The sequence below is a fragment of the Schistocerca nitens genome, chromosome 9 (assembly GCF_023898315.1).
Source record: "Schistocerca nitens isolate TAMUIC-IGC-003100 chromosome 9, iqSchNite1.1, whole genome shotgun sequence".
Classification (NCBI taxonomy): Eukaryota; Metazoa; Arthropoda; class Insecta; order Orthoptera; family Acrididae; genus Schistocerca; species Schistocerca nitens.
This window is the reverse complement of record NC_064622.1, coordinates 19,299,057-19,313,964: the sequence shown is the minus strand read 5'-3', so window position 1 is coordinate 19,313,964 and position 14,908 is coordinate 19,299,057. Positions and strand designations below refer to the sequence as shown.

The window sequence follows — 14,908 nt, the reverse complement described above, 5'->3', positions numbered from 1 at the left end:
GCAACAAGAAACAAGGCAAATATTTTTGCGCGTGGGTTTATAATTTCTCCAGAAATGAAATGTGGAGTACTATAAACACATTGCGGGGATTCTGCAGACTTGATCATGCTGGACTCTGGTCTTTTCGAACGCCAGGCGCTTTGAATGATTATGAAAGAAGCAGTGAAATTCACAACGGTATGCATACACAGCTAGAGCTACTGCTCGCTCCCCCGCAAAATATAGAACAGACAGTACAGAACGCAGTACGCCAATATGAAGAGACTGTTACACATGGAGTGACAAATCGTAAAACAGATGCCCGCTACACGCTACAGAGAGAAAGGCGCTGCTCTGGTGTCGATAGCGCCCGTCTTGCTACTGCTTGAGTTATGTCAATATGATATAATACCTTTATTTGTTTCTCTCCTGGATTATTATGGCCTAAAGTGAGGTGTTTACGAAACTACAGATTGTGTTTTTCCAATGTGAATATCATCGTCAATAAGTACTCCTTTAGAAGGTTCTACCTAAAATATAGCGGATAAAGGGTGCTACGGCTGGTCATTATACCCCCCCCCCCCCCGCTAAAAGAGAGTCGTGAAAACGTTTATATTCTTGGATAAATAAAATTCCCACGAAGAGTCTCGAAGATGGCAGAAAGACCCAGAAAATTACAAACTTTGCGGCCTTTCATCCTGATTGCCTGTAAAAAACATTCCTGCCAGGTAAAGGTGCACCTGGCAACAACAAAACAAATGAAGCTAAGAGTATCTCAAGACAGTAGGGGACCACCACCACCACACTGCCTCCCTCTGCGCCGGGCCATATAGCCGCGCGGTCTCGGCGCCCTGCCACGGTTCGCGCGGGTCTCCCCCCCCACCCCACCCCACCCCACCCCGTTGGTGGTTCGAGTCCTCCCCGTGCGCGCGCGCGCGCGCGCGCGCGTTGTCCCTACCGTAAGTTAGTTTAAGCAGTGTGTAAGCCTAGCGACCGACGACCTCTGCAGTTTGGTTCCTTAGGAACTTATCACAAATTTCCAAAATTTCCCACCGCGCTAAGTAAAGAGCGACTAATACTAACTTCCTGAATGAAGGTGGAAATGACAAAGAAACACCTTCTCCTTCATTTACACGCCCTCACAGCAACAGTCTCTGATAGCACCACCCTAGTTTCAGGCGAAATACTGATGATGATGAATGCAAACCCCTATTTTATATTGCATAAATGTGAGATGATGTCAAAGTTGTGAGAGTTTGTTGCTATTATATTTCCTAATCCAACTGCATGACATATATGTCTCAAATTTTTTGTCGAACGCTTTTCAAAGATTATATTTTTCTGAATTCCAATTTCTTGGTAGTTGCGGTAAAGCGACAGATTAAAAACTTTTGTGTGTAAACATATTATAGTTACCAGTGTATTAAAGCATTTATCGTAGGCATCTGTGGAGCCTTTAAAGGAGGTGATTGCAAGCTAAAGTGAACATTTTGGAACTCCTATGATGTCTGCCCAGCCACAGAAGTCTCTCGAGTAAATTCGTCGAATTAAACACGCGTAATTGAATGCCCCTTTGTTAACTATGGCGTTAGTGAGCTGCAGCATTCATTTTACAAACAGTGCTTTTAAAAAAATAAGATGCATTGATTTACATACACAAGTATATTGATAGGTATTGAAAAATAGCAACTGATGTTCTTTTATTATTTGATACTTATATATTACAGTGTGTGTTACAGATATTTTGAGAGGAACAAGCCCTGCAGATCAATCTTATTTTGCTAAAGATTTTATTATTACCCAGGTACGAACGCACAATTTTTTCCGAGATACTGAACCTGGCTCTCCGTTTCAGGAGGAAGAAGACGACGAGGAAGAAGAAGATGAGGAGGAGGAAGAGGAGAGCGAAACGGAAAGCGAATCCGAGTCTGAGAGCGAGCAGTCCGAGGAGGAGCAGAGCGACGGAGACCTGGCGCCCGACGCGCCGCCGGAGAAGCGGAAGCAGAACCTCACGGAGAGGGCCAAGAGGCACGAGAACGCGCTGGCCGCCCTCAAGAAGGGCAACTTCCTGCTCAAGGCCAACATCGACCGCCTCAAGGACGAGCTGTTCAAGCAGAAGGAGATGTCGCTGACGCTGCAGGAGGACCTCAACTCCGTGCTGGCCGAGCTGGGCTGAGCTGAGTCCGGTCGGCCCGAGGAGGCGGGCAGCTCCGAGTGGGGGCGCTGCGACACGAACGAAGACTGCTGTCTCTCCCTGGACACGCCGAGACTTTGCGGGTTGGACGCTCCAGTGCACCACCTGCCCATTCCGAGGATGCAGCAAATACATGACCTGCTCCAACATTCAGAGTTAGCTTTATTTCCAAATACGACCAGAGCAAGTTTAAAAATGCTCATTTCTGATCAGTCGACACTAACGACATGCAGTCAGTGTCGTGGCAGTTGATCGTAGTCATCTGGTCCCTGTCTTTACTGACACTAGTTCCTACTTCGAGGCTAACACAAGGCAGGCACTCAACCGTCACACGTTTCTCATTACTATTACGTTTCCGCAGCTGGATGCCGTCCTCTCACCACGTCATTCTGAAGTAAGTTGAGAGTGTCATCTAGGACACCTGTCTGCAGATTTTCTTCTGTTTGGTTTAATAACCTGTGTAGTTTTTTTAAACCAGAGATCGGAAACTGGCAATCGAGCATCTGCTTCTTAAGATTTCTGACAACCACAGCCAGGATAGTCAATGTATTAGTTTCAACAGCCACAAGGACAGCTCACCTCCAAGTCATGGAAGCCATTGCTCTATGATATAATCTACACAAGCAGGTTGTTCCAATATTACTTACTTAATCAATATCCACGTTAACCGTCATTATGCTTCAGTACAATTTACAAGTAAACAGAACTATTCCTGGCAGAAAACAACATATGATTTTAAGGAGAAAGCATATATGAATATGTTTGACTCTCACTACAAAAATTTTTGATCGATTCCTCACAGAGCACAACATGTCAAGTGGCATACAGCCTTACTTAGTGCATACTATAAAGATGACTATTAATTATTTTTTCTTTTCGACCCCAAAGCCTGGCTATAGTCTCACTGCAACCTTATTTCTTGCAGTGGTGCCAGTTCTTCAGGGATCATGTGAACACCCTAGACCTGAATGGAGGTGGCACTGTCTTTCAAAGTGTATATATTTGACGATCTCACTCGTAATCTCAGTCTTCAAAGTATATATCCAGTTTTTGGTCTGTTACAGAGAGGGAATTTGATTCTCCAAATATGGGTTGATACCCAATAGTATCTAAGAAACAATTCAGACAATCCAATCCATTACACTGGAGCATAGTGTGTAAGCAAAGGCAAGCAGAAAAACAGAACTGTAGACAGCACAGTCTTCTCACTTCACTACCATTCATGATTCATTCTGATGAAACTGCATTTATCCACCTTCTTCTTCTTCTTCTTCTAGTTTCTGAGTCAATGCCTCCTTCCCACTCTCAAACAGAAATTTCACAAATATCCCCCGATCTCCACAGAGGTTCTTCGTCTTACATCTTACCACGCTAACAATCACAGAAAATGATATGTAGGACAGTTTTCATTATAGTATACTGCATAGGAGCCACACCACTGATATGCTGTACTCATGGAAACAGCAGCAGAGTCACAAAGCACAAAAAGTAAGAATAACAGGAGTGCAGTGTATTTGCAACATTCTCCAAAAGCAGCTCATTTCATTGGCAGAGGAAAGATGAACACAAACATTCCTTAGACACATAACTCAAACAAACGTATTTTCAAACTAACAAGCTTATGTCTTTTTGAAGTTTTCAAACTACAATATGTTTATAGTTTACGGTGAACATAAAAAATAACAAAGCTCAGTTTACTATGTATATCCAAGAAATCTATTACAGCTCTTCACTGACACCACATCATAAACATGTTCTGTATTGGACATGGTAAGTGACAAAATATGTGGTCCTGGCTGTGTTCAAGCTGCAAAGTCTACATTGAACTCTCGACCGACATGTTCTAACGTCTCTGATCGATGAGATATAAGGACCTATTCTTTTTTTAAAAAAATGTTTGTGCAATGTGCTGTACTATAGAAGACTTTCATTGTATGTGAATGATGTAAGGAATATATGCAGAGAATGTATCCCACAACCAAGAATACAGAATGTAAAATATTACATATGGCAATATCGTCCTCTAGTCACCATTGCTTTAAAAGTACCAAAATGAAAACGATGCACTAATAATTTGAAATAATCGCTCAAATGATAAAGCACTTCAAGAATAACTGAATATTTAAATTTTTTACACTGATATGCTCCTTAGAAGTAACTGTAGAGAAAATTAATTACTGATGCTTCTACTGAAGATACTTTTTCTGAAACAAGGCCTAGAACTCCTGACATAAGCTTCATTTAGTAGCAACCTCTTAATTATACACTGGTAATGCAGTGGGTACTTGGTATTTTGTGCAAATACTAATGGGCCATTTCTTTTCTTACCAATTACAGTTAACTGCAAAAGCTGATATTTTTCTGTAATAATTAATAGATTGTAAGATCTAATGAAAATGATTATAGTGTTAATTAAGCATCCCTAAAATAATGGGACACATTCTTGGCATTTTTATACATGTGAATGGTCTCAAAACAGAATGTATTTAATTCCTACTGAAAGAAAAATTTAAAAGTTTGTATTTTTGATGTTTTTATATGTTGAAATTCAGCTTTAAGTGATATTAGTAATAAAAAATGCTATTAGCTGTTTAACAAGAATTATGTAACTGACAGTTTTCCATAACCCATTTAATATCAAAATGTTAGATACTTTTAAGGATTCGTTATGTATTTTTATATAACAGAAATACAAAAATATTACACAAAAGATGTACAATGAAACTATCTTTCAAAAACACCACAAAACATTTTCAAGAAACAGTCACCCATCTTCCTTAAATACACCCAAGACTCAAGTCAAGTATGTTGTAAGTTACCAAGTTTATTTCTTGTCTGAACGTAAACTTCATCGAAAAAGTATGCTGTCTACTCTAGCACAAAAACCCAGTCAGCTTACATGTTAACACCACACGGTATCTGTCGCTCACACACATTAAAGTATGGACAGTCAAGCTTTGAAAGGTGGAAATGACTATTCAACAATATCTCTGTCAACTTAATTGAATTACACTATCTGCAACCACCCCAAAATAAATTTTTCCACACTTCATGTTTACAGCAGATAGCGTGAACTTCTGGGCGAGGAGATGAGTGCCACTGTTGGACAGGTAATACTGAGTACATCTCAGTTTATAAGAACTACTGAGCAATAGACTGTATCCAAAGAACATAACTGTTACGATAAAAATAATAAGGTTATGAAACACTGGCACTATAAGATGTGCATCAAAAGCTAGCAGAGTATACAGGATGCTCCAAAACTTTGGGGCCAAAATTATACACACATTAGAGGGTTCTGAAGTGAGTACATCGAGACAAAGAACTAATGTAATTAAGGAGTGCATCGAAATAAAGCTTACGAGAAACATAATAAACTGTATTAAGAATAAGTTATCACTATGCTTCCTGATGATATTTGTGCTTGATTTATTTATACTTAAATCAGTAATGTAGAGAAAAAGCTGCTGCTTCCTCACTTTCATTCAATAGCTGCTGTGCTACAGATACGGCCACACATGTTAGAAACTAATTTGGTGAGAAGAATCTAGCAGAGTGTTTGTTGAGCTGACAAATGCCAACTGTGACAACTTGGACACCACTGAATAATGCACAGCATCTCAACTTTCACAAACTGATGGTGATGTGAATGTAAAACATAGCCTCACAGAGTTTTTAGAAGTTGAGGCACCCCCTTTCCTTCAGATAACTCCACATTTATATTTCACCCAGATAACACCAGCCAGAACTGGAATGGATTACACAAGCCTTCTTCAAAGAATGCAGTGTAGCACTACTGCCACAGCAAGCATATTCACCTGACATGCCATCCAATGAACTTGGAAGAATATTTTTGATTAGTAACTTGCTCATCACGGTATACCCCCAACAACAGATGGTTCTTTGTGGACTCTCAAAACATTGCACAGAGGGAGATACACCACACTCTCATTCTGTGCTAAATTTAGGAGTTGGTTCTGATTGCAGGATATGGGAGCATCTCATCATACTGAATTCTAAACACATGTACAGTTCCGTTACTTTAATCATTTGTGTTCATCTTGCACATAATATGGCTTCAGTCATATGTAACCTTGGTGTTGCAGTCAACATCAGATGAATTGTTTAATCTGAATATAAACAGGCTAAAGGCAACTATTCATCAAAAAGTTGAGGTGGTGTGCCACTGATAACCAATAAGCAATACAGAGAAAGATGCTAGCTTTTGACTTCCAGTCGAGCTGTCTCGTTGGGAGAATGTAACCACCTCCACAGCTCTGGAGGACGATTCCTCTGAAAGCTAGCCATGTTCTCAGTCTCTCGGTTATTTGCTACTTAAACTATCCATAATCCACCAAAGACTCTTTGGACAATATTTAATTAGAACGTACAATGATGGTAATAATGGGAACACTTGCAGTTAGTCTTTCATGAAACACAAAGAGATTGAGCAAGACATTCTGAAAAATGTTAAAGCTTTCTCCTCATTAAAATCCCCATATTTTTATGGTCCTGTGTATTAAACACTAAGGATTTTACGGAGGAGGATCAGATAGTGATAGTGGGTGGAGCAGGGAACAGTCTCGATAGGGACAGGGAATATGATGTAAGTGGTGACCTGGTAAAGATAGCTACTCAAACTGGTGGCACTAATGTGCATTTCGTGCAACTGTTTCAGCATGATGATTGGCCTTATCTTAATGTGGCTGTTAGGTGCGTTAATGTGGGGCTGGGGAGGGCGCTGATGGCAGAGGGCACGGGTCACGTTTCAGTGGTGCCAGTTGGGTCTATCAGTAGATCAAGTTACACTAGGCGTGGCCTGCACCTCAACAGGTATCTGAAGGGGAGGCTGGCAAAGCTTATAGGTGACAGTGTAGTGGGTGGTGGTGAGATCACTCATGGGAGAATTCCTGTAGTAGTTGGTGTTAGAGCTGCACCTTTTTTTTAGATTGAAGTCAGCTGATAGGTATAGCTGCTTAAAGGAAGTCCCTCTAAGGATTCACCTTCAGAGGACGTCATGTTTCTAAGTAGAGAAGGAATTAGCATATTTCATCAAAATATAAGAGGTATTGGAGATAAAGTTAGTAAACTGCTTATAGATGTTGACTCTGAAATTATTGGTATGTCAGAGCGCCACTTAAATAATTTGACAATTCAGAGGCTTCCTTTACCACAATACAGATTAGCTGGCTATTTTTCAACGAGTTCCTTGCGGGGTGGGGCAGCGGCTATGTGTGAAAACAGTACTCCATTTGAGTCCATAGACATATCACGGCACTGCACTGAACAGATATTCGAATATTGTGCACGAGCAGTTGAATTTAGTGAACCGAAACGTCTAATTATTGCTGTTTATAGGTCCCCTAACTCTGATTTCACAGCATTTCTGCTCGGCTAGAGGGGGTTCTTGATTCACTTTGTAGGAAGTACCAGAAATTAGTTATATGTGGTGACTTAAACATAAATTTTGTGTATGATGGTGCAAGAAAAACTATGTTTGTTGATTTCCTAAATTCATATGTTCTGATGCAGACTGTGTTTTTTCCAACTAGGGTGCAGGGGAACAGTAGCACAACCACAGACAATATTTTTATTCATTCTTCATTACTAGATGGGCATTCTGTTAGTAAAGGAGTGAATGGCCTTTCAGACCATGATGCACAAATTTTAACACTAAATGGCTTTTGTACTCAAACAAATGTCACTTATAATTACAAACTATGTAGGAAAGTTAATCCAACAGCATTAGAGAGTTTTTTAAACCCTGTCAAGGAAAAAGAGTGGCAGGATGTTGATAGTGCCGCTAACATAATAAATATAATGCTTTCCTTAACACATTTCTCATGCTCTTTGAGAGTTGCTTTCCATTAGAATGTTCTAAATGGGGTACTAGCAGTAGTAGGCAGCCCAGGTGGCTGACTAGTGGCATAAGGATATCACATCAAACAAAGCAGCAATTATATCAAAATGTTAGAAGTAGTCATAATCAAGCTACAGTAGTCCATTACAAACCGTATTGTAAGGTGCTTAAAAATGTTATTAGCAAGGCAAAGAGTATGTGGTACGCAAATAGAATAGCTAATTCACAGGATAAAATTAAAACCAATGGTCAGTTGTGAAGGAAGTGTGATCAGCAGCACAAGGTCAAGGATATAAAGTCAGTCTGTAGTAAAAATATTTCTGTTACTGATGATCAGATATATGTACAGTATTTAACAATCATTTTCTGAGCATTGCTGATGAATTAAATAAAAATTTAGTTTCTACAGGGAATCACATAACTTTCCTGGCAAATGCCTTTCCGAGATTGATGTCTGAAATACTCCTCTGTGATACAGACAAGGGGGAGATCGAGTCAATAATTAAATCACTGAAGACTAAGGACTCTCATGGATATGATGGAGTGCCTAACAGAATATTAAAGTACTGTGCTGCACATGTTAGCCCTGTATTTAACCGAATTTGTAATTTTTCCTTTAGGAATAGTCAGTTTCCTGAACGATTAAAATAGTCACTACTAAATGCGCTTTATAAAAAGGGAGAAAGGGATAGTAGACAATTTTAGACCAATTTATATGCCATCAGTGTTTGCTAAAGTTATTGAAAAGGCTGTGTATGTAAGGATAATTGATCATTTTATATATTTGCTATCAAAAGTACAGTTTGGCTTTAGAAGTCGTTTAACAACAGAAAATGCTATATTCTCTTTTCTCTGTGAGTTACTGGATGGGTTAAACAAAAGGTTTCAAACACTAGGCATATTTTTTGATTTAACTAAGGCGTTTGATTGTGTTGATTACAAAATATTGCTCCAGAAGTTGGACCATTATGGAATACGGGGGCGTAGCTCACAGTTGGTTCACTTCTTACTTTAGCAATGGACAGCAAATGGTCATTATTCACAATGTTGAAAATGGCTGATGTGGGCTATGAGTGGGGTACGGTCAAGAGAGAGAGAGAGAGAGAGAGAGAGAGAGAGAGAGAGAGAGAGAGAGAGAGAGAGAGAGAGAGAGTGTGTGTGGGGGGGGGGGGGGCAGGGGGGGGCAGGGATCAGTGTTGGGGCCACTCCTGTTCCTTATTTATATAAATGGTATGCCCTCTAGCATTATGGGTAACTCTGAAATATTTCTGTTTGCTGATGACACTAGCTTGGTAGTGGCTTGGTTTCAAATAGTGCAATTCATGACCTAAGTTCATGGCTTGCAGAAAAACTAATGCTAAATCACAGTAAGACTCAGTTTTTACAGTTTCTAACACACAATTCAACAAAACCTGACTTTTTAATTTCACAGAATGGGCATATGATTAGTGAAACTGAACAGTTCAAATTTCTAGATGTTCAGATAGATAGTACACTGTCGCGGAAAACCCATGTTCTGGATCTTGTTCAAAGACTTAATGCTGCCATTTTTACTATTCGAACAGTATCTGAAGTGAGGGATTGTTCAACACAAAAATTAGTCTACTTTGCTTATTTTCATTCGCTTATGTCATATGTTATTATATTTTGGGGTAACTCTTTCCATTCTTAAAGGATATTTGGATCGGACTTCCTTAACTCTTGTGCAGAAAGGTGTGCAGTATACTGTTACATCCAATTTCAATAAGCTACCACTCGAATTCAAAAATCTTAGCAGTAATCCACGCGCTTTCAAATCAAAACTGAAGAGTTTCCTCATGGGTCACTCTTTCTATTCTGTCGAGGAGTTCCTTGAAAAATGAGTCCGATTCTTGTTGTATTGTTGATTGCATTTACTTAAACTTATGGCTTGACATTTTTTTGGGTTAATAAACATTTTATTTTTATCTGTTATTACTTTTGTGTTATAATTTCATGTTCTGACATGTTCCATGACCTTGGAGATTTGCTCCTCAATTTGATCCTAGGGAAATTGATGTTTAAATAAAAATAAAATAGAAATCAAAAGGATCTGGACACCTAGCTGAAAATGACTTACAAGTTTGTGGCACCCTCCCGGTAATGCTGGAATTCAACTGGTCCACCCTTAGTCTGGATGACAGCTTCCACTCTCGCTGGCATACATTCAATCAGGTGCTGGACGGTTTCCTGGGGAATGGCAGACCAATCTTCATGGAGTGCAGCCTGAGGAGAGGTATTGATGTTGGTCGTTGAGGCCTGGCACGAAGTTGGTGTTCCAAAACATCCCAAAGGTGTTCAATAGGATTCAGGTCAAGACTCTGAGGAGGCCAGTCTATTACAGGGATGTTATTGTCATGTAATCACTCCACCACAGGCCGTGCACTAGGAACAGGTGCTCAATCGTGTTGAAAGACGCAATCGCCATCCCCGAATTGCTCTTTAACAGTGGGAAGCAAGAAGATGCTTAAAATATCAATGTAGGCCTGTGCTGTGATAGTGCCACGCAAAACAACAAGGGGTGCAAGCCCCCTCCATGAAATACATGACCACATGATAACACCACCGCCTCCAAATTTTACTGTTGGCACTACACCTGCTGGAAGATGACATTCACCGGGCATTCGCCACACTCGTACCCTGCCAACGGATCGCCACATTGTGTACTGTGTTTCGTCACTCCACACAACGTTTTTCCACTGTCCAATTGTTCAGTGTTTATGCTCCGTACACCAAGTGAGGCATCATTTGGCATTTACCAGCGTGATGTGTGGCTTATGAGCAGTCGCTCGACCATGAAATACAAGTTTTCTCACCTCCCACCTAACTGTCATAGTACTTGCAATGGATCCAACGACCAACTGTTTGCGGTCTCTGTCAGTCAACAGATGAGGTCGGCCTCTATGCTTTTGCGCTGTACATGTCCCTTCACGTTTCCTCTTCACTATCACATCGGAAACAGTGGACCTAGGGATATTTAGGAGTGTTGAAATCTTCCATCCAGATGTATGACACAAGTGAAACCCAATCACCTGACCATGTTCGCAGTCCATCATTCTGTAGGGTGCCCCATTCTGCTCTCTCACAATGTCTAATGACTACTGAGGTCATTGTTATGGAGTACCTGGCAGTAGGTGGCAGCAAAATGCTTGGGAGTGTCTGGATACTTTTGATCACATAGTGTATGTATCCCAGAAGGAAGTGTTTGGCTTTCCAGATTATATGTTCTCGGTTTTGGAATGATCGACATCTTTGTCTACAGCGATACTCCACAATCCACCTTACGGCACATGGCGGATGGTACCCTGTACCACTGCTAGTCCTTTCCTTTCGTGTTCCACTCACAAAAAGAATGAGGGAAAAACAACTGTCTATATGCCTCTGTAAGAGCCCTAATTCTCAAACATTATATTTGTGGTCTTTACGCACAATGCATGTTGGAGGTGACAGAATCGGTTCTTTAAATTTTCTCAATAGTATTCCTTGAAAAGACTGTTGCCTTCCCTCCCGGAATTCCTGTTTGAAATCCCAAGCGTCTCTGTAACACTTGCGTGTTGTTTGACCTCCCGTTAACAAATCTAGCAGCCTGCCTCTGAACTGCTTTGATGTCTTCCTTTAAACCGACCTGGTACGGAGCCCAAACACTCTAGCAGTACTCAAGAATATGTTGCACTAGTGTCCTATTCGTGGCCTCCTTTATAGTGTCCTATTTGTGGCCTCATTTACAGATGAATCTCACTTTCTTAGAATTCTTCCAATAACCCCAAGTTGACAATTTGCCTTTCCTATTACAATCCCCACAAGCTCATTGCATTTCATATCGCTTTACAATGTTATACCCAGATATTTAAACGACGTGACTGTGTCAAGCAGGACGCTACTAAAGCTGTGTCCAAACATTATGGGTTTGTTTTTCCTACTCATCTGCATTAACTTACATTTTACTACATTTATAACTAGAACATAACAGGTACACTGTTTCAATAAATTACCTCGTCAGAGGCAGTAAGCACGAATTAAAAGGAAAATTCAACTTGGTCAGCCCCAAATTTACTGACTGCAACTTCTGCTTTCTCACCCCTTGCCAATTATTGACTTATTGACGCTTTGCTCCTTGGCTCAGCTTGAAAGTGGGTATTGCAATATGCCGCACAATGTTCTTGACACGATGCGTTAGCTGTTCCATCAGTTATCCCATTTTGTTCTATTCTCATATGTACCACATAGAATACTAACAACTGTATTTTTTTAAGTACACTATACTAGTTTCTTTGATTGTCCAGGCTAGTTTATCTGCTGAATACATTTACTCAGTTGCTTGTATTAAGCTGAGAGAACTGAAGCAGATAAAGCAAAATCATTTTCTGTGAGATTTCATCTGTATAAGAGCCCACAAGGTAACCCACAGCTCTGACTAATACTATGAGATATTGCATTGCATGCATTTCATTGTATGTGAATCCTAAATATCTTCACAAACTATGTAGTAACCTTCCTTTATCTCCCTACTTAGGCCCATCTGTGCTAACAACTAGGGAGCCACAGCTACTTGGCTATGGAATCATTAATACATAATTCAAAGAAAGCGGATACCAAAACTTAAAAACAAAAAACAAGACACTACAAGTTAAAAATCACACTCAAATAAGTTCTCCAATAGTAACTTGTACGCGATGAATGAGATGTTACAGTGCAAGATTTTAAGTTACTGTGAGAAACTCTTGTGCACAATGAAAAAAATATGCAATAAGAAAGCTTTTCAATGGAGATTTGAAAATATGGGGATTAGCACACAAATTTTTCAATTCTACTGACAGCTTATTGAAAGCGGAACAGACAAAACGGTGCATGTCTTCATGTACAAGCTGAAGGAGTGTTATCCAAGTGCAAGGTGGTTTTCCATCTGGTGTTAACACAATGAGTAGGACAGTTCTTTTTGAGCAAGTCCATATTGTTAACAAAAAAATCAAAGGAAAGGGTATATGTACAAAGAGTGCAGAGTTAGACTTCCAAGGATCCTTAAACAACAGTCTGCATGAAGTTTACAGACTGACACCATCCAATAAGAGGGTCCTTTTTTTTTGTCAAGAATTTCAAATGCAACTATACAGTTTGAAAACCAAAAAATTGACAAACAATTTATGACTTCTCAACATAATCTCTCTCCACTTCCACAATTTTCATCCATCTTGACAAGGGCATGTTATCCAGTGTGATAAAACGCACAGTCCTGGTTCCAAATCCACTGACCAACAGACGTTTTCACAGCCTCCTCACCTTCACCTTCAAAGTGAATTCCATGATGAGCTGCTTTTAGCGGCCTGAACAGATGGAAGTCTGATAGTGCCAGCTCAGGGCTGTATGGGGGATGAGGCAACACTCCCTATCCAGTTCTCAGTGATTTGATGACGGGTGTGAGGTCTTGCACTGTTATGAAACAGAACATCTGCCATACCTTTTGTTGGGCAAACTCGCTGAAGACATGCTTTAAGCTGTTTGAGAGTTTTGGCATATTCTGACGTATTGGACAAAACTTATTGTGCATTCCTAGCCCCAAAAAATCAACCATAAACACATCCTCTGCATCACAGAATGCTGTAGCCTTAACTTTCCCTGCCAATTACACAGTTCTGAACTTTTTCTTCTTTCGAGAGCTTCTATAATGCCATTTCCTTGACTGTGTCTTTGATTCTGGTTTGAAAAATTAACTTGTGTTTTGTCCAAGTCAGAAATTTTTCCAATAACTACTCCCCTCCAAACAGAAGTGCTGCAAGAAATGCGAGACAATTATTTTTCTCATCTTTTTATCCTGCATAGTTAACATTCTTGGTACCCAAGAAGCGCAAACCTTTGAGTATCCCTGTTGTTGAATAATCATTGCCATACTGCCTTTACTGAGGGAGGTAATACAATAAAAATCATCTCCAGTCACCTGGTGGTCACAATGAATGATATCATCACTTACTGAATGTTGCATGCAGCACTGCAGTCACCAACCTGCTGCTCCACATTTTGTCATCCAATAGTGTTTGCCCTTCAGCTTTGTTACAGTGATGATCCCATCATGTAATACTTGCTATGACCTCCTGGTCTCAATGGGTCGAAATGCACCAGAATGAATGAGATATGGGTAAACACACTGGAGCAAATTTGGCATTGACTTTTATTCTGCCAAAGAATACACAGCACCCCTGCTGAACCAGGTGACAGTGATGTGGCATGTGTACATGTGTCAGTGCAAATGCCCAGTGCAAGAACTTGCTGCTACAGCACCAGCTGCTCCATCCTCATGACATAATGGCTCGAGTCCTGGGCCAGGCTGCATTGCTGGCAATGTGTGTTGGCTTAGCCAGAGGCTCCGTGCCTTCCTTCTGGAGTGCAACTGGCTAGTCCCTCACTTGCTTCTCCTAGTAACAATGTAGAGTGTGGAATGGTAACAGCCAACAACCACAGTCATAGTAGAGCCTCACCAGCTGAATTCACCCACCCAGGGCACCTCGGTCAGTGCTCGAGGGCAGCCTCAGTCTTGGGAGGCCGTGAGAGTGGAGGCTGGTCACTCCCCTCCCCCACTCTCTGTACCGGTATAGCACCAAGTTTCAAACCTGTCTCACCATGGCCGTGGTGCATTCACACAGCAGAGCCTGACTGTTTGTTCAGCAGATCGGCTGGCCATCAAAATTCATGACCAGATGGTAGTTGTGGTTGGCCTGCAACTTAGACAATCCTCATTCTCTCTAGTTTCTGATGCGGACAGAATGGTGACACGACTGTTTGTCTTGAGCCTTTGGGGTCCCTTATTTGTAGTCCTTTTCTTACACCTCTGACATAGTATCTGTGAAGGGGACAAGCTGAATGTT

The 14,908-nt window shown here is 40.7% G+C and overlaps 2 protein-coding genes across 5 annotated transcripts in view; one reads left to right on the top strand and one right to left on the bottom strand.

Annotated features, from left to right (window-relative positions):
* The window catches only part of LOC126203957 (bromodomain-containing protein 4), a 233,537-nt gene extending 228,711 nt beyond the window's left edge, over positions 1-4,826 (top strand). For both annotated transcript variants that reach the window (XM_049938353.1, XM_049938352.1), the window contains one exon: positions 1,835-4,826. In XM_049938353.1, coding sequence (XP_049794310.1) covers positions 1,835-2,155 — 321 coding nt within the window. In that variant the 3' untranslated portion in view covers positions 2,156-4,826. The remainder of the gene's footprint in view (positions 1-1,834) is intronic.
* LOC126203958 (trichoplein keratin filament-binding protein) overlaps positions 1-14,908 on the bottom strand; it is an 801,925-nt gene that overhangs the window by 767,061 nt on the left and 19,956 nt on the right. The window lies entirely within an intron of this gene.